Source organism: Hypanus sabinus, chromosome 2 (assembly GCF_030144855.1).
Source record: "Hypanus sabinus isolate sHypSab1 chromosome 2, sHypSab1.hap1, whole genome shotgun sequence".
Classification (NCBI taxonomy): Eukaryota; Metazoa; Chordata; class Chondrichthyes; order Myliobatiformes; family Dasyatidae; genus Hypanus; species Hypanus sabinus.
Genome location: NC_082707.1, coordinates 12,272,080 through 12,295,459, shown reverse-complemented (window position 1 = coordinate 12,295,459; position 23,380 = coordinate 12,272,080). Strand labels below are relative to the sequence as shown.

The following is a 23,380-nucleotide window of genomic DNA, read 5'->3' as shown; positions in this document are numbered from 1 at the left end:
TTAACTGCCTCTAGCACCTCTCTATTACTTCCTCACTTCATCTGACCAGGTGAAGGTCATGGAAATTCCTTTCCATTTTTCTAACTCGATCGCAAAGGAGCTGCAGCTCGGCGTAGCTGGTGAAGATGTGACCATCTTCAAGGAGGCTGGGAGACTCCTTGAGATCCCACGTCGAACACTTAGCATAGAACACCGGCCTCACAGACATACTTTTTATTCCTATTCTTCGCAAGTAACTTACGTCGCCTCGAACCGTTATCGCGAATAAAGATCCCCTTCATGAGAACTACTGAGGCTGCTAGGCTCCTGCTCTTAGAAACTGCGGTTCCGCACGCGTCCTTACCAGACTTGTTAAAATATCTCACTCAAAACGGGCTGTTGACTTCCAACTCTAGATATATCCCAACCTGTTAGTTATTCCAAAATTGTTTTCGTGCTATATTGTTCCGGTTGTCTGCTTAATTCTGAGCTGAACTGTGAGATGCTATCCCTCCTGTTTACTTTGAGATAAGATGTGTTTGTTAGCTTGAGCTGGTCGATACACAGTGTGCGTCCCGAGCCGAGCTCAGGGCTGAGAATACTATTTTTAACAACAAGAAAACATTGGCATTTAAATTTTGCCATGATTTATGATTAGGTTTGGAATATAAATAATTCTTATCACCTTATCATACGTTTATCCAACAGTTTTGATTTTGAGAGCTTCCGACTGGCACAAACAATGATTTTTGCCATTGAAGAAATAAACCGGAATGAGAATCTCCTCCCGGAAATCACACTCGGATATTCAATCCACGACGACTGCTCTTCCACTGCGAAGGCCTCGAAAGCAGCGCTGGCTCTGATCACCAGAGAAGAGGACTCAGTAGAATCCCTTAAATGTAGAGGTTCATCCAACGTCGCTGCTATTGTTGGATGCGATATGTCGACAAACTCGATCGTAACAGCAAGGACATTGGGTCCCTTCGGGATTCCGCAGGTAATATGTGAAATATATGATTGTATTTTTAGTATGGCAGTACATTTCCTTATTAAGAGCATCACAACGCATACACTTGCCATGTGAGAACTGCTTTGAAATAGGGATGAGCTTTAATTTTAGATGCTCACATAAATTAAAGTTATTTCATGTATTAAGTTTAAATATAATTTTAATAGTAGATGTGATATTTTATAGCATTGATACGTAAAGGTTGTAATAGCCCATAGAGGTTGTGAGGATAAGCTCACATTATCTCTTAAATACACCCAATAGCATGAGGGTTATTGGCACCATAATACCAGTGGCTTCGAGCATATGGGGCTCGTTAGCCGTGGTTGGAAGCTGAGCTAAGAGATAGCAAACTGCGATCTGAAACCGCTGCTGCCTCGTGAATAGACCCTCTCATAGGAAGGACATATCATGAACTCGAGTCCTTAAGACGTCCTATGTGGCGTTCAACACTGAATGGCACCTCCCTCGATGTCGTTGATGCCAAACTGTATCGACCTCTGTCGTTCTTTTGGATTCATCAGATTCGTGGAAATGGAAGCCTGCTGTATGAGCAAACACTGATTTTCTATATTCTTATGTCTTGTGTACAGTCTTGTGTATCATATAAAGAGTTGTGACGGAATATCAATACTCGACCCCGACGAGAGCCTCATATATCTATCAGCGCGTTATTTGCCATTCACAGTAATAAATCGTGTAAAAAAAAACACAAACCTTTGACACGTTTTGTTCGATTTCGCTGTAATAGAATATTGACGACCGAGCAGAATGTTGTTTCGCTGATCTAATTTAACTATTAGTTCGGTGACTAAATAGACTACCACTATTTGCATATGTGCTTTGTCCACATTACTCTATTTTGTGCACTTCTGAGCGCCCAAGACTCTAAAAAATGCATTATCCGAATTGCCTACAACACCATCCCTTGTCAACGATTGTAGGCACTCCCGTGTTCTGCATTAAAAAAAATGCTACGCAAATCTATTTTCAACATAGCCCTTCAGAGCTTAAATGTATACCATCTGGTATTAGAAGTTTTAAACTTGTAGTATGTTTCTTACCGATGCAATAAGTAAGTATTTTTGGCACGTTGTAACTTATAGCTGCAATTACTGTTACATCTTTTGTATATTCGTGTTTTATATTCAGTATTAGAGTTATGTAAAAACAAAATGATTCACAACGGAACGCGAACGGTATATTAGTCACTTACAGTTTGACATCTGATCTGGTTATTCATCTGTCTACTTTCTTCTTTGTAGGTTAGTTATTACTCCACCTGCTCCTGCCTCAGTGATAAGAGAGAATACCCCACTTTTTTCAGAACTATCCCAGGCGATCAGTACCAGTCCAAACTTCTCGCTGAGCTAGTGATTACTTTTGGTTGGACATGGATAGGAACCATTAGAAGTAATAGCGATTATGGTAACTTTGGAATGCAGGGATTTGTGGAACATGTGAAAAAGTTAGGGGTTTGCATTGCCTACTCTGAGTCATTTTACAGGACAGACCCGGCAGAGAAAATCACCAACGTTGTACAGATGATTAAACAGGCAACTACTAAAGTCGTAGTGGCCTTTGTTGACAGTGGTGATATGCGAATTTTATTGAAAGAGATTTGGCGTCAAAATGTAACCGGTATACAATGGGTTGGAAGTGAGGCGTGGGTGACAAGAAACTTTCTTCCGCCTGAAGAAAGTGCAATTTATCTCTCCGGGACAATTGGTCCGGCCACTCGAAGGACTGAGATAGTTGACCTCAGAGATTATCTGCAAAACATCCATCCTTCAAACTTTCCAGGCAATGCTTTGGTGATAGAGTTTTGGGAAAATATATTCACCTGTTCTTTTAGCACATACAACGGGTCGAGCTCGGAGAATTCTTCAGCGCAATATCGGCAATGCACAGGGAAGGAACAGATGAAAAGGATGGCAAATAGCTATCTACCGGCGAACATGGACGGGAGTTCATACCACGTGTATACAGCGGTCTACTCCATTGCTCACGCACTCCACGACATGTTAACCTGTGTTGAAGGGGAAGGACCGTTTATCAACAACACATGCGCGCAAATTGCAAATTTCGAGCCTTGGCAGGTAGGTCTGTACTTAATTTGCCATCGTGAACATCTAACTGACAACAGCAATAGTGTGCAATTAATATCTTTCGATTTTCATGTGCGGGTAATCAGACACTGAAAACAATTAGCAACGAAGTCATAAACCATTATCCTCAGTAGATGGCTCAGGTATATCGCATGCCAATCTGTTAAAAATATTCAATAGACCAACTTAGCAATATTAAAAGTAAACTTCAACAAGAACAATGTGACTCACGCTTCGATTATTTGCCAAAGTTATTAGCTGAGGGATGTAATAAGGTCAGTGTACTGGTGCATATTTCCCGCTTTCCGTAAAGTATATCCTGTTGAACTTACTCCAGTGTATTAGCTGGTAGTTTTATATTCTTGATTGTTTTGGACATGTTAGATGAAAGGGAGAACGCTGGAAAGTAATGCTGAGAGGATTAGCAAAAGAGAAATGCCGTATTAGCCGATGGGACATAAAGCCTAATTCTGCTTCTATCTCTGATATTTTCCTTCTTTCCGTAAGTAGATCCATCTGGAATTTATTTCTCGACATTGGTGATGGGGAGGTACATTCTAACACAATATACACTAAAAAAGCTGCATTCCTTCGGTTTTACAGTGGCGTGGAGACCTAGGCGTCGGTTATTCCTCTTCCTTCGATCTACAGTCTATAGCTTTTTATTGAGTGGTTATATCTGGAGATGCACGGCAATCACATTATTTCATAAACACCCGTCGCCCTCGGTACACACTCGTACGTTATACTACTGACCCGTATCTATTATCAATGCCGAAGACTAGATTACTAGAAGAACTCACCGGGCTCAGGCACTATCTGTGAAGGTATATGGATAATCAATCCAATTCAACCGTGCCTGATGAGTTCCTCAAGTACTTTTTTAACTTTTTTTCACATCAGAATTTTTACTGCAGGTTCGATTGTCGGCGTTCTCTAATATTCGTCTCTTCTTTTGTGGTACTTACACTGCCGCACCTTTGATTCAGTTACTGGTTTGAATGTCATGATCCGTGTCACAACACGGAACTTCGTAAAATAAGAAGCAGCAACAGAACATACTTGGAATCCGGTTTTGCTGTTAACAAAACAGTATTTCGTAACTACGTCATATAGTAACGTACACCAGGTAAATCAAGAGTTAACGGTGTTGGGCATATATAGGTCTAATCAGATAGATTCCCAAATTTCTTTATGCTTAGGTGGTAAGTGATACAGTCTTACGATGGTGTAGTAAGGAAATTCAGGTCAGTTCACGGGCTGAAGTAAGAGAGAGAGAAATTTGTAATCTCAGTAAACAGATGTGGTCGATCCTCCTCGATGAACCACAAATCTTCTAAGTTAGCCAAACGTGACCAACATAAGAGCGCTATCTCAAGGAATAAGGTACCAATCCAACCAAGGGTTAGACATAGCGGTAGACTCCACACGCTCGCCCTTGCACGCACTGGTCGTCACGGATCGATTCCTCGTAATCGATGCTCAACCCTACACCTGTGAGCACTTAAAAGTTCAGTGGAAATTCCGCGACCAGCCTTCGTGCGTCTGCGTGTCCTGTGAAACAGACAGTTACGCTCCTTTAAATACCGGTATGGTGCTGTGCACCAGCTGCCCGTCATCTCTCTCTCTCTCTCTCTCTCTCTCTCTCTCTCTCGTATCTCTCTCTCTCTCTCTACTCTCTCTCTCTCTCTCTCTCTCTCTCTCTCTCTCTTCTCTCTCTCTCTCTCTCTCTCCTCTCTCTCTCTCTCTCTCTCTCTCTCTCTCTCTCTCTCTCTCTCTCTCTCTCTCTCTCTCTCCTCTCTCCAATAAGTTGCTTGGGTCGTCTCTCTGTCTCTTACAGACATGATTCTTCACGGCACTGTCACAATAATAAAACTTAAGAATCCAGCACATCACCCTCCTTTCGGGAAAATTTTTGATCAAGAAGCAAAATTGTTTTTATCCACAGAGTATGATTAACATAGGTGATTAATATGTAGCACATTTCAGAAGCGTATATAAAGGCTAGTTTATATTTCTTTCTTAAACGTTCATCCAGACATAATATTGTCTTTATCTTTCACATGTTTTGTTATAAAAAGAGTCAAATTCCTAAACAACCAGATCCTGTTGTTTTCAAAATGGCGTTTGATTAAACATTTTCTCTTTTCCGCTTCAAAACAGAACACAGCCATCACGTGATCAGCTTGCTTACCAGTTCGCATAGGATCTTCAAGGACAGTTTAAACTTTACCCTCAATAGGTGCTAACTTCTGAACGAAGTTTCCTTGTAAAAAGTTCCAAATAAGTGATTTGGCCCAACTCCAGAACCTTTGGTTCCGCAGGTTTTCATAGTAACCCCTACAGATGGCCTCTCAGGTCAAAACGTTACTTCAAGCCCTTTCTCTCCAACACACAACCTTGAGGTTGTTTATCTTTAAATTCAAAATATAGTTACACAAATCATCGTGCACTGTCTCAGAAGACAAATGTTCTTTCAGCAAGGTCAAAGGTCTTGAATCCAATCCAGACTTCAATATCACCTTATTCAAAGGTTCAGTAACAACATATTTCCCAGTACCTTCAGTAATTTTTCCCCACCAGTTTTTGTCTCATCACCAGATTTCAGCATACTGCCCAATATAAATGACTGAGAACCATCAATTTCCACTGGCACCGGGGTTAACACTTCATTCACTGACACCAATCCATCTTGCTCAATAGGACTAAATGGCATTCCAACCAAATCAGACATCTCGGGCTTTAACGGAGTTTAAATAAAACATTCCGGATCCTACAGATTAACAAATGCTTCAACAACCTGAACACAGGCAATTAGGACTGCCTCCTCTAACTGGCTTTCACTGCTAGTCAGAGTTTGAGATTCCAATTCACCCTGATTATCTCAGCTACTCCCTTGGAAGTACTCATTCGGGGAAAAACTTAAACTTATGGTTGAAACAAACTCGTCTGCTAACTTAGCAGATGCTGAAAGGGTCGCAGCCTCTTTTCCAATCTAAATAAGTCCTTATTACACCAGGGACGCAACTTTCATATTCTTCCATCAAAATCAATTATCTCAAGTTGTTAATTTCCTCATTCGCTCCTTTTTAGGTACAACAACGATTGAAGTACACAAGTTTCTCATAGGCAAACTCCACATACGTTTGGCTCCCAGACTTCCTCAAATCTAAAAAAAAATGTCGGTACGCCTCCGGAACCAACATGCAAAGCTTAAGCACAGCGTCTTTCAGTATTTTATAATCAGTTGCCTCTTCAACTGCCAGGGTAGAATACGCTGCTGGGCTTCCCTGTAATTACATTTTGTAATAAAGCAGCTCACTATCTCCCGGCCACTTCTGATACTGGGGCACTTTTTCAAAATGCAGAAAGTACTTATCAACTCTCACTTCATCAAATGGAGGTGCCAACTTACTTTCTCTAAACCTATCACAAAGGTCTGGTATTTGATCTCTTTGTTGCAATTTCTCATTCTCGAACTCTCTCTGTCTCTCTGATACTAATCTCTGTTTTCATGCCACTCTAGCATCATGTTGCCTCTGCCTGTCGGATTCGTCAACCTCATGCTACATTTAGTTCTAACTCATGTTCTCTTCACCCATCCTCAGCCCGCCTCTTCATGTTTCTCTACCTAAAGCTAAAGCTCAGCCTCAGTAGGTTTACCTTCTGTGATAATTTCCAACACATCCTCATTAAACATTGTCTTGGCTATACAATACTGTGTTATTGACGTCTGCATCTGGGCCTTCCTCGTTTTAGTGTTCACCTTAAGTTTTAACATTTGAGCGACTCCCAACAGCACTGCCCTCATAGGGTCATCCAATTCTTCAGGGGTTGGCTCTCCCAGAAACCTACCAACCTGAACATCCATTGATGCTGATTTCCGACTCAAGCAAATCAAAAGGCATTTTTCGCAATCGTATCGACCATTAATCAATCAGTTAAGCCCCGAACAATTTTATAATGGCTCCAAACAATTTGTTCATATCCCGGAAGAGCAAACCAATTTATGTCACCTACACGCAACCCTGCGAAAGTATCAGCAGCAATAGAACACACCTGCAGTCTGGTTTTGCTGTTAAAAAAAACACTATTTTAAATGGTGATAGCAAGGTCATATAGTAACTTGCACCCAGTAAATCAAGAGCTAACAGTGTCAGGCATATATAGGTGTAAATATATAGATCCCCAAACTGCTTCAAGCTTCGGTGGTAAGCAATAACGTCTTCGGATGGTGTGGTAAGGAAATTCAGGTCAGTCCACGCGATGGAAGTGAGAGAGAGAGAGAGAGATTTGTAATCCGAGTAAACAGGTGTCGTCGATCCTTCTCGATATCCTATAAACCTTCTAATTGACCAACGTAAGAGTGCAGTCTTCAAGTGATAACCTGCCAACCCAGGCAAGGGTTAGACGAATCTTTAAACTGCATAGCTTCGCCCTTACACGCACTGATGGTCACGGACCGATTCCTTTTTATCGATCCTCAGCCCCATCCTTGTGAGCACTTAAAAGTTCACTGGCAATTCCGCCACCAGCCTTCGTGCATTTGCGTGACCAACAAAAGAGACAGTTAAGCTTGTTTAAATGCCGGTGTGCTAAACACCAGCTGTCCATCATATAGCTCCTGACCACCTCTCTCTCTCTCGCTCTCTCTCTCTCTCTCTCTGCAGCAAGCTGCTTGCGCTGTACGTCTCTCTCTCTGTGACGCATGATTCTTAAATGCACAGTCCATAATGAACAAAACTTAAGATTCCTTCACAACCCAATGCACGGCAGAGTGATAAGCCTCTACTGGTTCCTTACCCTCTAGATGGTGAACTACCTCCGAACCGTGAATTTTACAGCGAAGAGTGGAGAAGCCATAAATTTTGATGAAAATGGTGACCCAGTGCCAAGATATGAATTTGTGAACATACAAACGAATTTGAAAGGCAGCGTTGACATTGTAAGCGTCGGATATTATGACGGCTCGGCTCCGGTAGGGAATGAACTAACGCTGAATATCGGAGATATCAAGTGGAGCACTACCGGAAATACGGTATGACATTTTTTAACCATGCATTTAAAGCAAGCGAAATGGAAGATACCTGGGATATGGGTGGTTTTATAGAAAAAATGTAACTTACCATGTTCTGGCTAACTCCAACGTGAACTGCAGAGCGGGCAGCTTAGTTTGCTTTCTTACGCGCTTAGACGAACAAGTGAAAATCTTATTTCAAGATCCGTGTCCGAGAGTACATGTTCAGATCGGTTGGCCAGTTAGATAGTACCGAACTAGGTGAAACAGTCCATGAGGCAAGTCGTTTGTCAATTCAAACGAGGTGCATGGATATTTCTGTTTTCAGATATTCGTGAGTCTCTGGGATTCCCAGCCTCCGTAAACAGTGAGGGCCACATGTTGAGTTACATTTAATTAGGTATCGAAAGAAATTGAGAGTGAATCGGAACTGTCACAAAATAGGAGCTGAGAAGAGCGTAGAACAGTCACGTTCAGACGGAATATTGGGAAAGGCTCATGGCACCGAACAGCATAGCCTTATATCAGCATGTCCTTGCGTGTATTTGCATCCAAATTCACTTCCTACAGCAACATCTACTAATCGTAAAATAATGTTTCCTAACGCCAATTAGGCTTTCCAGGACCATAGACAAACAAGATATCGGCTCAACTAGTCTGTACGATACTTTTCTCTACTTCCATGGAGCTGAACCCGAGACATAGTCCTCGAAACTCCTACCAGGCATTACTTATACAAAATTTCTATTAAATGTTGAAGTAAAAACTTCCATCCAATATTTCCACAGACAACTTGTTCCACTCTTCGCCAATTTATTAGTGAAGAACTTCCAGGTCATGCTGCCGTTAAACATTTCACCTTTCATCATCAACCCATGACTTTCCGTTCTAGTTTCAATACTATATGTGAGGCACGTACAAACATAAACAGTGGAAACTGCTACACACAAACGATGAACTCCTGATTTCTAAATCACGAATGGCTCGTCTCAAATAAGTGAATCAGGAGCAGTATCTTATCTCAGTTCAATACATCTCCAAATTAAGAGTGTAAACTATTCTATAATTCTATACCATTTCTCATATCCGAACTAAAAAAAACAGGTTTGGTTTAAACAACACTATTTGTAAGATTATTAAATGTTGTTTACCGAAGAAAAATAGAAGATACAATCACACAAGTTAATAATCATATGAGCATAGGCCACATGGCATTTCGGGCATGTCCAAATATTCAGTCTCATCATGAATATATATATCTGGCGACAACTTATTCTCTGCCAATTCCCGTTCACCCTCAATTCCCATCTAACATCTAACTCATTCTATCCTAAATACGTTTCATGATCTGGCTTCTACTAAATTCGGGAGCACCGAATCCAGAGATTTAACAACATGTGAAACAAGAAAAAAAAAACTTTTGAAATTATCAACGTCATACTTCGTTACTGTTTCTTTTCGTGCAATACATTCAAACTGCACAAACGATCTCAATATCTTCCCTTTGACCTCGTATTTTTTTAATAATAGTAACATACACTGTTCTTCTAAGTCATATAAGAACTGACCCATACTTTCAATGATGCATTTTACATTGCATTAATCGAGAACATTCTCGACAATAATCGCTTATATCTGCATAGGATTAAAGCAAAGGACATTGCAGCACAGAAACACTCACTTCCAGCCACCTGGCCCGCGTCGAAACAGTAATTAATCTTCATTTAGACCACAGCCCTCAGAAACCAAAAACTAATCCATCCGTGCGTCTAACGAAATGACTCTTAAATACCGATATCCATCACCCATCCAGCACTTGCATCACTGACCACCCACTCAGTGAAAAATATCCCCTCATGTTCTCCTTAAACATTCCCTCCCTTGCGTTAAAGCATGATCTCTCGTTTTAGTCTCAGTCAAACTCAGTGGAATATGCTTGTTTGCATTTACCCTATCTATGCCGCTTCTCATCTTGCATGCATCCATCAAATACCCCCTCAAACCTCTATTTTCAATGAGTAAAGTCCTGACGTATTGTAAAGTTCCCTGCAACTCAGATCCTGAATTCCCATTAAGGTCCTTGTAAGTATCCTGTGCACTGAAACTTACTTACATCTTTACTGTAAACAGGTGTTTAAATCTGTAAAGAATACTCCGACAGATGCTTCACTAACCGGGAAAGCAATTTTAACGCACATCCCTGATCCTTCAATATATACGTTTATTTATGAAGACCAACGTACTAAAAGCTTTATTTGCGACCATATTTAAGCAGCGTTCAAGAAGTTGCGGATCTGCATTCCCTGTGTCCTCTGTTATACCACACTCTTCAGTTCCGCACCAATCATGCTGTAAGCGGTTGCCCCAAAATACACATTACAGTAGCCTGCATTAAATTCCGTCGGCCATTTTCCGGCCATTTTTACATATGGTTCAGATACTTGGAAGATTTTACAGTTTGCAACGCTTCTCCAGTACACAGTCAACCGTGATACCTTTCGTATATTTACTGATCAAGTTTACCACATAATTTTCCAGAACGTTGATATAACGTTGCACATCGTAAGTTACAGAAATCCATTCGGAGAGGCAACCATCTATTAGCATCCTCGGGCATTTCTCGCGAAGCCAATAGAAATATAGAAAAAAAAATGAAAACATATAGAAACTAACAGCATAATACAGGCCCCTCGACCCACAAAGTCTTGCTGAACGTGTCCCTACCTTAGAAATTACAAGGCTTACCTGTAGCCCTATATTTTTCTAAGCTTCATGTACCTATCCAAAATGTCTTTTGAAAGACCCTACCGGATCCGCCACCCCCACCGTTGCCCGCAGCCCATTACACGCACTCACCACTGTCGGAGTAAAAAAACTTAACCCTGACATCTCCTCTGTACCTATTCCCCAGTACCTTAAAGCTGTGTCTTCCTGTGTCAACCATTTCACTCCTGAAAAAAAAACCTCATTATCCACACGATCAATGTCTCCGGAGCAAATCTCCGGAGCAGCAGGCAGATTAGATGAATAGATAAGACTAACTCAGAGAATTGTTTCAGGTTTAATGCCATGATATATTGCAGAGCCCACTCTCCTAAAACGGAGCTCCGCAACTCTGCTCAACAAAAAATTACATGCATATTTATAGTCAAATTATCCGTGCCACGAACAGGTTCGCACACAAATAGAACAGATACGTTTCACAACATGTTCTAGGAGATAACCCGAAGCAACAATCAGCTTAAAAGTTAGTCTGTCTGCCGTGTTAAAGCAGATTACGGAAAAATGAGTTCATAGGAAAACAAGTTGCAACATTCTTCTTAAAGTACAAGAAAGAATGATGGGAGTCAGTTACTTATAGCTAGGCATGGTTAGTTAGTTGACAATTTACTAAGGACAGACAGTACTGCCATCGTGGAATAATGTTTTACAATTTCTTGCACAATTCCTTCCTTGTTGATTTTTAAATCAACACTCCTCATATGGTATTTCCTCATCTTCCTCGTAAGTGTAAGGGGGCGTCATTTGCATCGGGGAATGTCTTTCATTCTCGGGGTACACCTCTTCACTCCACCAGTGTTCTTTGCTAAATTTCTCTCTTACCATTTGGGGTCACATAGGGACTTCAGAGCCAGACAAAACTTTCTTCAATAACGGACCACAGCATAACATCAATGCTTCACATGCGCAACACTCTGAAAGACATATCATTACCACATTATTATTCCATGGGAGATCTAGCTTCCCCAGCAGAAAAAGAACACCCGTCTCTTGATTCCCATCATGTCGTTCCTGAAGCAAAATTCTTAAACTGTTCCGCTATCTTCCTAATTTCCTCAATCTTTCCACTTCTCTGTTGACTAAGGTCAGTTATGTCTTCAGTGGCATTTGGAATATATGTACAAAATTCCTCTTTATCGAAACTATCCTCTTTCTTTCCCTTCTCCCGTGATGTGTGATTGTGCATTAGGTAATGCTACCGTGTCTCATGACTTTAACTTTGTACGACGCAATGATCTACTTTTGCTAACAGACCGGGGCAATGAGGCCGTAAAAGCGGGGCGGTAGCCAGGAAAATATCCCTTCAATCTCACCCCCAACATGAATATCACCAGTACGTCCTTCATATTATTCCTCAATAACACTTGGATCTTGGCTCTCAACGCCGTTCCTCTCTCTCAGGGAAGATGTCACTTGTTCAGTTTCTTTCATCCTTGTCGCGGTGCAACATGCACCTGGTGGCGTAGATCCAGTTAGTTTTCTCCCTCTCCTTAACGGTTGAACGGGCCGTCAGCAGCACTAGGTAGGTTTTGTTTCTTGCTGGGAGAGAAGGAATCTTTATTCAATTATCACACATATATACTATCTCCCGGCTTAAACAGATGCATGCTATTTTCAGTTAACTGTGACGGGGCTTGGCGGACCCTCTCATACAAATACGCTTGTGCGTATTTCAATGTTTTCCCATCACATCAGATTAGCGCTAACTTTTCTCTGGTCATGGGAGGCTTAGTTTCTGTTGCCATAGACCGCCCCGTCACCATTTCATGAGGGGTAAGTCCCATATTATTATTCTCCTGATTTCCTAGAGTGTACAGTACTAAAGACAGTGCCTCTGGCCATCCGAGACCGGTTTGCTGCCAAACATTTGTCAAAGTCGCTTTTATTTCCCCGTTTGCTCCTTCCACCATACTTGAGGACTGAGGCTGGTAGTGTATATGCAATTTCTACTGGAACCCCAAGGCTTCCTTCAGTCCCATCACTACTTTATTTGTAACATGGGTTTCCCTTTCGCTATTTATCCCTAGAGTGAATTCGAAACCTAGATATAATTTCTTTCATCAATATGTTTCCCACAGTATCTGCATCCTTCCTCCTAGTTGGACAGGGCTTGGCACATTTGGAAAACCTTTACTACTGGCAATATATACTTAAACCTCCTTTCAGCAGGCATATGTACAAAGTCAATTTTCAGATGCCTACTGTGGTTGAGTGTTGGCATGCTGCTTCCATCCTTTTCCCATATGATCCTGGCCATGTTCCAGTCGAGCGAAAATAGACTATGCAGGCACATATTCGGCCATCTGGGTGATGCCATAGCTCGGTAGTCTCGTAACATGCAGATTTGCTACAGCCACATTTCTCTTGCTGTGAGGCAAGATTTTGGGCTTCCTGCAACTGCTGTTTGTCAATACACACAGGAGGCACAATCCCTGCCGCTTCAACCGGAGGAGTCTGTGGCACGGGTTGCCAATGAAGGATCACCTATTTTGCTACCATGCCTGCAAACCGATTCCCCTTGGAGACCTCGTTCTCGGCTGAGATGCGTACCTCGCTCTTAATTATTATTAAAGTCTGTGGCAACCGTATAGCTTCTAAAAGGTGCAGTAAGATGCAGTCGTGTTTAATCACTTTCCGCGAGGAAGTGATAAATACTCCATTTTTCCACAATTGCCCAAAGTCACGTGCCATACCAAACGCATAAGGTGAGTCGGAATAAACATTGGCATCTTTTTCTTATATCAAAATGCAAGTAAGTTTGGGTAACGGCATAGAGTTTTGCCGCCTGCGTTGATGTTCCAATTGTCAAGGCATAAGCTTCTACTACGTCTTAGGGAGTTACTATAGCATACTCTGGCAGCAACAAATTATCACTTGGGTGGTGCAAAGAGCCATCTGTGAAAATAATTAAATCAGGTTTATCAACAGGTTCGCTTCTCCGATCTTTTCAGGGAGCAGTACTGGCTTCCTCTACGAGCAGAGAGTCATGGTCATCCTCATCCTGCTGTGTAGATGGCAATGGAGCAAAAATAGCTGGATTAATAGCTGGAGATCTTTTGTACGTGCAGTTGGATCGAAAGATAACAATCGCCTCATGCCCTCTCCTTCTAGCTGTGGCAAAATGCTGAGTAGCAGCTGAATTGAACAGCAGCATTACGGCATGAGGTACTATCACAGTACAAGGGTGATCCAATGCAAAAGGGATAGATTGTTCTGCCATTACATTTAGGTCATAGAAGGTTTTTCACTTTCGGATGTCTATTCCCGAAAGGGGATCCGTTTTCAATGTAGTAGTACTCATTGCCGCATCCCTCGCACGGCATCCGGAAATCCACTCTCGACAGTGCCATACCATGCCCAGGAAAGAAAGAATGCCATTCTTTTGTTTTGTGGACTGGGACCTTCTTTATTGATTTTATGCAACCCCTTCCCAAACTTCGAGAATCTTCACTGAGCTAGAATTCAAAGTGCTGGACAGTGTTTTGGAAAAAAACGCATTTTCTCCCCAGGCATCCTGTGCCCTCTTCTCGCCAAAAGTTCGAGTTTTAAATAATCTGGCAGACGTTGTGACCCTGTATATGAAGCTATCAGGATGCTCTCTGCATACTGAATCAGCGTGGGATATTCAGACTGCTGGCGTTCGGCCAAATCATTTTTAACTGTTGCAGCATAAACTGCGGGTCTTTCGGTATAGTCCTGAGCAGATGTGTCCACATATATTGCTAATTCTTATAATTAAGTCAAATAAATACTGGCTATCCTCGTGAAGAAGTACAGAGAAGAATGCTGAGCAGCGATTGACTACAGTAAAGGTACAAGCTCCTGCCGGTATAGAAGTTAGCAAATGTTGGTCTCCGGCACCAACGAAATAATAGGGACGACTGACTTAATGGCTCGTAGGTCCTACACAAAATGCCACTCATTTCTCTGGCCCGTTTTTGGGATAGGTAATATAGGGGTGTTACACAGGCTTTGTGTCTTCACCAGCACTCCATGCTGCTATGAGTTAATTACGGGAGTGTTACCTTCAGCTTCCGTAGCCACACAGTACAGTTCTGTTTAATACAGAACTGTGGGACATTCTTTTTTTTCCACTTAATTTTATGCTCCGGAGCTGTTTGGGCCTTTCCAATATGTATTTTTTGTTGGGCCCATACGTTCCCTGTACACGCTCTAAGTCTCAAGGGTAAGGTAGAGGGTCTTCTGCTGCTGTTTTTTTTTTCTTTTTTTTTACTTTCCAAAGGATGCTTCCCAGCTCTCGGAATTTAATAATTTCTCCCCTACATTTGGTTAATGAATTCTATTCGGGCTTCTCATCCCAGTACCGGCAGAGTCATATTATAGACAGTCTTGGTTTCGTTCGCCAATCGTTTTATCATCGTCCCAATATATTTAGGCTCCGCTGCAGTTCTGTTTTTTTCGCTGTTAGGTCCTTCCCCGAACGTTAGCAAAGCGGTATACGTGTTATTGCAGGGCACGACCACATGCAGCCCTACACTGCCCGCCTATCTCCTTTCTGCCTCCTGTCGGTCACTCAGTTACCTGTTTCCTGCAGTTTGAGTGTAGCTTAATCTCTGTCTTGCGTACCAATCCCTAGACCTACCGAATGACAAGTTGTTTATCCATTTCCAGCTCCAACTCGTTAAAGTGGCCTGCTGGAAGCTGTGGCTGGATCAAATCATTGCATTTGTAGCTCCGAGGGAGATTATAGGTCTCCATGCCTTCCCTGGTTCAGTAATAGAGGCATTCCTCTACCCTGTTTGGCAATCCCACTGCTACAGTTGCGTAATTTGAAAGAAATAATAAATAAAATAGAAAATATCTAGCTATGGCTAACGCCTCTCCAGGTCGAAACCTCGAATCAGCACAAAGATCAAGTCTTCTGATCCAAAGAGCAAGACGAACAAAGACTTCCTCTTTTCCTTCTCAAAATCTAAAACTAACTACTCTAACAGTGACCGCCTCGCACGCTGCCCGCGCTTTTTAATATTTCCTAATTTTTTTTTTCCTCTTGGATCTTGCTAAGTGCCCAATCCGCAATTTATATCTCCTCTGGAAGTATGGCGCGCAATGGTGCCGACAAGAAGTATTCTTCTAGTAATAGCAGCAACTTTCTAGTCATGTCCCCATATCCCAGCATGTAACATATTTTTATATTTCGCCAAAGTAGAAGAAGGGTATACAGCAGTTCCTGTCGTGCGAGTCTTTAACCGGATATCGAAAAGATACACATAAAACCATAAGTTCAAATTTGCCAAATACATAAATAGTTGAAATGTAGAGCATGAGAAGTACGACACAAATTCGAAACATATATAAAAGACTGTGGATGATCAGACACGAGATCAAGTTCTAATGCCAATAAAAATGATGTACTGCAGATTTCAGCAGCAAGTAAGAGGTTGGAAGATATTCTAATTCACGGATAATTAAGTATATAGTTACGCATGGAATAATTAGGGGTAGCCTTCATGGCTTTGTGCGTTAGATATTATAGCGTTGTTCGATAATGGTACCAGAAAAGCCATTGAAGTCAAGACAGTGGAAGATGCCAACTCGTACTTTAGCAAGGGTTTTGACAACGTCCCGCATGAGACCGATGTTCGTCAAGAAGACTTAGTAGGGTGGCATTCAAAATGAGATAATAAATTTCATTCACGAAGAATCCATGGAGTTGTATTAAGTGATTGCTCCTCTTACTGTATATATATACGTGTGCCGTAGTGGTCGGCGTTGGGCCAGTTGTTGTCTGTCGTCTGTATCAACCGATAATGTGGGAAAGTGGATCAGCAAACTATGGATGACGTTAGGATTGGGGCTGTAGAGGATTGCGAAGAAGACTGTCAAATAGTGCAGTGGGATATGGAATAGCCGTAAAAAACGGTGAACACTGGCAGATTAAATTTAATTCAAACAACTATGAGGTGTTCCATTGTTGGAAGACCAACTAGGGTAGGAATTATTGAGTGAGCTGCTGCGCTCTGAGGTGTGCGGTACAGCAAAGGTATCTGGGAACACAGAACCATGATTCATTGAAAGAGAGTCGAAGGGAGTCAAGTTTCTGAAAGAAATGATTGGCATATTGACCTTCATAAACCAGCTTTTGAGTCCACGAGTTGGAATGTAAAATAGAAATTGTATAAGACGTTGACATGCTCTGATTTGCACTATTTCGTGCTCTATGGATACCGTACATGCAGTTAAGATTTAAATAAGATGGACTGAGTACAGAGAGAATTTACAAGAATGTTGCGAGGACTTGAGGACCAAGGGTGTACGGAAATATTGAATGGGTTACTTTACGTTATTGTCGCCAAACAATTGATATTAGAGCGTACAATCAGCATAACGATATTTTGCTTCTGCGCTTTGCGCTCCCTGAAGTAGAAATCGCAGTAAACATGATAAAAATTTTAAATTATAAATCAATATTAGAAAATAGAAAAGAGAAAGTAAGGTAGTGTAAGTCAGGTCCGGATATTTGGAAGGTACAGCCCAAATCCGGGTCAGGATCCCTTCAGCAATCTTATCACAGTTGGAAAGAAGCTGCTCCCAAATCTGCCCTTACGAATCTTCAAGAACATGAACCGTCTTCCCGTAGGGAAGAGGGACCGAAACTGTGTTGGCCGTGTGGGTCGTGTCCTTCATTAACCTGGCAGCACTGCTCCCACAGCGTGCGGTTTGAAGTGACTGAAAGGCTAGACGATTGGTTTGTGTGATGTGCTGGGCTACGTTCACGATCTTCTGCAGCTTCTTCCGGTCGTGAAAAGGACAACTTCCATACCAGATTGTGCTGCAGACTAGAAGAATGCTTTCTACGGTGCATCTATTAAAAAATAGTGAGGGTTTCAGGGGGCAGGCCAAATTTCATCAGCTTTCTCAGGAAGTAAAGACACTGGTGGACCTTCTTTTCTGTGAACTCTGCTTGGTTAGACCAAGGGTTAGGATTTTCTTCACCGGAACTGGGTAATTCCCGGAATGAACCCGAGCGTTAAACAGCTTTTGGCCAGTACTCACCAGAATTTAAAAGGATTCCCGGACAACTCATTGAAACCTAACGGATTTTGAAAGGATTGTAAAGTGTTGATATGCAGATGAAGCTTCCTGTGTTGTGAGTATCCAGAACTAGAGGGCACATAATCAAAATTGAGGTTGAAAACTTTAGAAAAGGTGTAAGGTGAATTTTTCTAAGCCAGTGACTAGAGATTCTGCGGAATGCTCAGCCATACCCTGCGATGAATGCCAAGTCAATGTGTATATTTTGGCGGAAGCTGATCGTTTCCTGATTGGTCAGGGTATAAAAGATATGGCGAGAAGGCTAGTTAATGGGATTGAATGGGATCCTGGATCAAGTATGATGAAAGACCGGAGCAGACTCGAGGAAGAATTGCCTTATTATGATTCTATGTCTTATGGTCTTGTGGTATAAAACTGTGTACTTCTGAGACATTTATACGACATATTGAGGAAACAGATAAGGTAAAAAAATGTAATTATTTTACTCCATTGTTCCCTATACATTTAGTTTACTTTTCCTTCTCAAGCATAATTTTATGATAGTCTGTCAGCTGTTCCGCAAGTTCAATGGGTATATTTCCATATCCAATTGATACTGTTAGAATGTTTTCGGTTGTCTCAGATCCCACGAGCAGTTTGCTCAGAACCCTGTCTTCCTGGATCAAGGAAAGTCAGCCGACAAGGGCAGCCGATGTGTTGTTTTGATTGTGCAGAGTGCGCCGATGGTGAGATCAGTAACGTCACTGGTAAGTGCTGAGATTATACAGTAATGTCTCCCATGTACGCAGGTCTGCGTTCACATACATTTCTTATGAAATGATCATTCCAGATTCTACAGAGTGCTTCAAGTGTCCTTCGGAATACTGGTCCAATCATGCAAAAACAGTTTGCGTTCTCAAGAAGGTTGAATTTCTTTCGTTTGGAGAAGTTTTGGGGTTTGTATTGGTGACGCTTACACTAGCAGGAATAAGCTTTACGTTGATCATCGCTGCGATTTTCTACCGGTACCGGGAAACTCCCATGGTTAAAGCAAACAACTCCGAGCTCAGTTTCCTGCTGCTCTTCGCACTCTTGCTTTGCTTCTTTTGCTCCTTCGCTTTCATTGGAGAGCCATCCAGCTGGTCTTGCATGTTGCGCCGCACGGCTTTCGGAGTTCTGTTCGTCATCTGCATTTCCTGCATTTTGGCCAAAACCATTCTTGTCGTGGTTGCCTTTAAAGCAACTTCTCCGAACAGCAAAGTGATGAACTGGTTCAGAGCAGCGCATCAGCGCCTGGGCATCTTTGGCCTTACATCTATACAAGGTGTTGTTTGCGTTGTCTGGATCAGTGTGTCACCTCCATACCCCGTTAAAAACATGAGACATTACAGAGATATAATTATTCTGGAATGTGATGTGGGCTCGTTGACTGCCTTTTACCTAATGTCGGCCTACATTGCTCTGTTATCGATTGTGTGTTTATTGCTTGCATTCCTTGCTCGTAAACTCCCGGATAGCTTCAACGATGCCAAGTACATCACGTTTAGCATGTTGATCTTTTGCGCTGTTTGGTTAACTTTTATTCCAGCTTACGTGAGCTCTCCAGGAAAGTACACCGTGGCTGTAGAAGTGTTTGCTATTTGGGCATCGAGCTTCGGTCTGCTTTTCTGCATTTTTCTACCGAAATGCTACATAATCGTATTGAAACCGGAGCGTAATACAAAGAAACTCGTGATGGCTAATGGGGATTCCTTGTAACTACGACAGCCCCTTTTCAATATTTCATCAGTGCTTGTACCCCTCATCCGTTGGAGTTAATTTTGAATTTATTTCTGATATGTCGACAGTCTAATTTTGTGATATATGGATTCATTTGTTTTAAATTTATTTAAACTCCGCTGTGAATTTATTATATTCAGTTGTGCGAACTTCTATGTGAGAGCATGGCCAAGAGCTAATGTAATGTTTCAGTTCTGTTTGTGGTTACTTCATGATTGAACTGTACTGTTGAAAATTCACTGTCAGCAAAAATATCAAATAACCATATTCTTTCATTCAGTGTATTTCAATCTTTGGGAAGTTTAAAATTGCAGTGCCTTTATTCTGCTTTGTTATTGAAGTCCATTAATATCTTATCCACTAGGTGTTTTTCCCACACGTCTTCTGTCGTAGAAGGTTAAGAGTAGAAGATTAATAAATACTTATCGAATATGTCTCTGAAAGCTTTAGAGTTAAGATATAATGGACAGTTCATCTTGAAGGAGTGCATTTTATACAACTGTAATAAGATCCACGTACAATACTTCCTGTGCTGTAATGGTGACATTAGTCAGATAGCTGAGAGTTTCCAAAGCCCTAGTGGTCTAAAGAAAATAGTTTTGAAACTGATGGTTTTGGATTCAGTGGGTACATCAGTTAACATTTTCCAAAATGTTGTAGATTCATAAAGACTTCTGCAGATCGTAAATGTAACGCAAATATTTCCAGGTAAAGGAAAGGCAGGGAACTGCCAGTGTACAGGTTTGATGCGAAGAGGTTGCAAAATACTGGTATGTATCCTACAGTCTGTCATTTCGAAATATGAATAAATATTAATATGGCTGAGAGTAGTCTATATGGGTTTATGAAAAGTGAAAATGTTTTGCTATACGTATATGCTTTTTGTCTGGCGAATAAAATGGCGAAAAGATTACATGTGTTTTGGAATAGTGAAATTATATACTGTACTTATTAATCGATCCAGTGTGTAATGACTCAATAATATTGTTGATATTAACGGGTGTGGTAATATTTACTGTATTAAGCATCACGTTTAAAACTGTTAACGACAGTGATTTTTCATGTAATAAGCTTGGATTAATATTTGCATTTATTCGGTTCTACGTATGTTTTTATCCTGTGCCTAATGAGAAACACAGGAATCAGTGATTACAAATATTTCAGGATGAATCTGTATCAAAGATTTAGTTAAGGAACTGTAACACTTCCAAATTATGTTGGGGTCATCCAGCATTGAAATGGGCAATCTGGCTTAACTTCACTGAGCCAGCTGAGATTCGTATCTAAACTAATCGAATTTACCGGTGTTTTGTCCATATGCTACGAAATCTTTCCTTTCAATGGATGGAGAGAGAAAAAAAGGAACTCTTTACATGCTTGTCTCTCGTAGATTTGACCAGTCATGATGCAACGAATGGACTTCAAAAACAATTTCTTCCTTTCGACAGATGTCTTTAATGCGTATTAATCACAGTTTTCACTTTTGTGTTATCAATGTACCTGGACAGGGTCAATATTATGCAGTGACTAAGCTTGTTAGGGTGCTCTCTACTTCTCCTTTGTAGAATAATGTGAGTTTTGATGATAGGATAGCTCTCATGAGCGACATCAGAAAATAAATGCGTTGTTGACATTTTCTGATTGTTAGAATGTATTCTGTGATAATGCCAGATATTCTAGTAAATCAGAACCCAGCTGAATTTAGGAAGAAACGATTTTTCAAAACTGATAGCCCCACAAACTCATGGTCCGATCCCATAGCAGTCATTATATATTGGATGTTATTATCCAAAATGATGGATTTAAAATAGTTTCTATTATTGATGGGCGCCTGATATACAAGGATATAAGTACTAATTTTACCTTGTATATAATGATAATAAGATAGACGAAGGGGTGGGCCATGTTCTGGAAGCAATACGATTGCACCAGGACTTAGAAAATTTGAAGAATAGGCAAAAATTGGCAGATGGAGTACAGCGTTAGCAAAAAAATATGATCATACATTTTGGTCAAGGAGCAATAGTGCTGACTATTATCTAAGTGGGGGAAGGGTCAAGTATCAGAGGAGCTGAGAGACTTGGAAGTACTCCTGCAAGGCTCCCAGAAGGTTAATTTACAACTTGAATCTGTGCTGAGGAAGGCAAATGTAATGTTAGCAGTTATTTCAAAGGGGATGGAATATAAAATTAAAAGCATTTCGTTGAGGTTTCATCAGACCCTAGTCATGCCCCGCCTGGAGTGTAGTCTACAGCACTGGGCCCTATATCTCCAAAAGGATATGCTGGTGTTAGAGAGAAACCAGAGGAGGTTCACGCACGGAAATTTCGGAAAGGAAGGGGTCCACTCTCGCCTTAATTATACCCACGGATTTGGCCTCTTCTGCAGTCTGTCAGAAAAAAAATCCTCCTTTTCTATCTTCAAAAGGATCTCCCACAGTCCCGAAGCTGTGCCCTCTAGTTTTTGATACCCGAATCTTTGGAAACTTCCTTCGCACGATGATCTTACCATGTCCTTACAACATTCGGTATGGTTAAATGAGATACTCGTGTTGCCGTGTAAAGTTCAGTGAATACAAGCCCAAAACTGCATCGCTAAATAAATCAGTAAATAAATAAATTGTTTTTTAATAACGCGTCCTGAAATATTCAATGACTTTCAATAAGATTATTGTTATAACCAGACGGAAGGAATGAAGAATGATGCAAGGAAGTACTGCTACAAAATACTGGTGTGCAAACTAATAATCAAAACATACAGAAACATCTTCTATCAGCATGTAAATGAGAAGAAGAACAAAAGCAAATATGAATCATTTGTATTGAGATGGAACGGTAAGATGGAAAGTGTAAAGTCGAAACAAATCATACGGCATGGAATTTAATGAGAGTCAGCATACCAGAGATTCAAGATTATTTAGATAGATAGATAGATAGATAGATAGATAGATAGATAGATAGATAGATAGATAGATAGATAGATAGATAGATAGATAGATAGATAGATAGATAGATAGATAGAAAGATAGATAGATAGATAGATAGATAGATAGATAGATAGATAGATAGATAGATAGATAGATAGATAGATAGATAGATAGATAGATAGAAAGATAGATAGATAGATAGATAGATAGATAGATAGATAGATAGATAGATAGATAGATAGATACTTTATTCATCCCCAAGGGGAAATGCAACATTTTTTCCAGTGCCCCATACACATTGTAGCAAAACTAATTACATACAGTATTTAACTCAGTATAAATATGATATGCATCTAAAATCACCCTCCAAAAAAGCATTAATAAATAGCTTTTTAAAAGTTCTTAAATAATTTACTAAAGTGCATTGAGTGGTAACTTAAGCTCAGTCCTAACTCCGGCACTTTAATATGTCTTGCCCCTGGTGGTTGAATTGTAGAGCCGAATGGCGTTGGGGAGTAATGATTTCTTCATCCTGTCTGAGGAGCATTGCATTGACAGCAACCTGCCCCTGAAGCTGCTTCTCCGTCTCTGGATGGTGCTGTGCAGAGGATGTTCAGGGTTTTCCATGATTGACCGTAGCCTACTCAGCGCCCTCCGCTCTGCCACCGATGTCATACTCTTCAGTTCTGTGCCCACGACAGAGCCCGCCTTCCTTACCAGCTTATTAAGACGTGAGGCGTCCCTCTTCTTAATGCTGCCTCCCCAGCACGCCACCACAAAGA

The 23,380-nt window shown here is 41.1% G+C and overlaps 1 protein-coding gene across 1 annotated transcript in view; it reads left to right on the top strand.

Moving 5' to 3' along the window:
- LOC132403000 (extracellular calcium-sensing receptor-like) overlaps positions 1-19,651 on the top strand; it is a 30,141-nt gene extending 10,490 nt beyond the window's left edge. The window contains exons 2-6 of the mRNA XM_059986203.1: positions 688-979; positions 2,257-3,090; positions 7,910-8,137; positions 18,537-18,660; positions 18,744-19,651. Of these exons, the coding sequence (XP_059842186.1) occupies positions 688-979; positions 2,257-3,090; positions 7,910-8,137; positions 18,537-18,660; positions 18,744-19,651 (2,386 nt within the window). The remainder of the gene's footprint in view (positions 1-687; positions 980-2,256; positions 3,091-7,909; positions 8,138-18,536; positions 18,661-18,743) is intronic.
- The last annotated feature ends 3,729 nt before the right edge of the window (positions 19,652-23,380 follow it).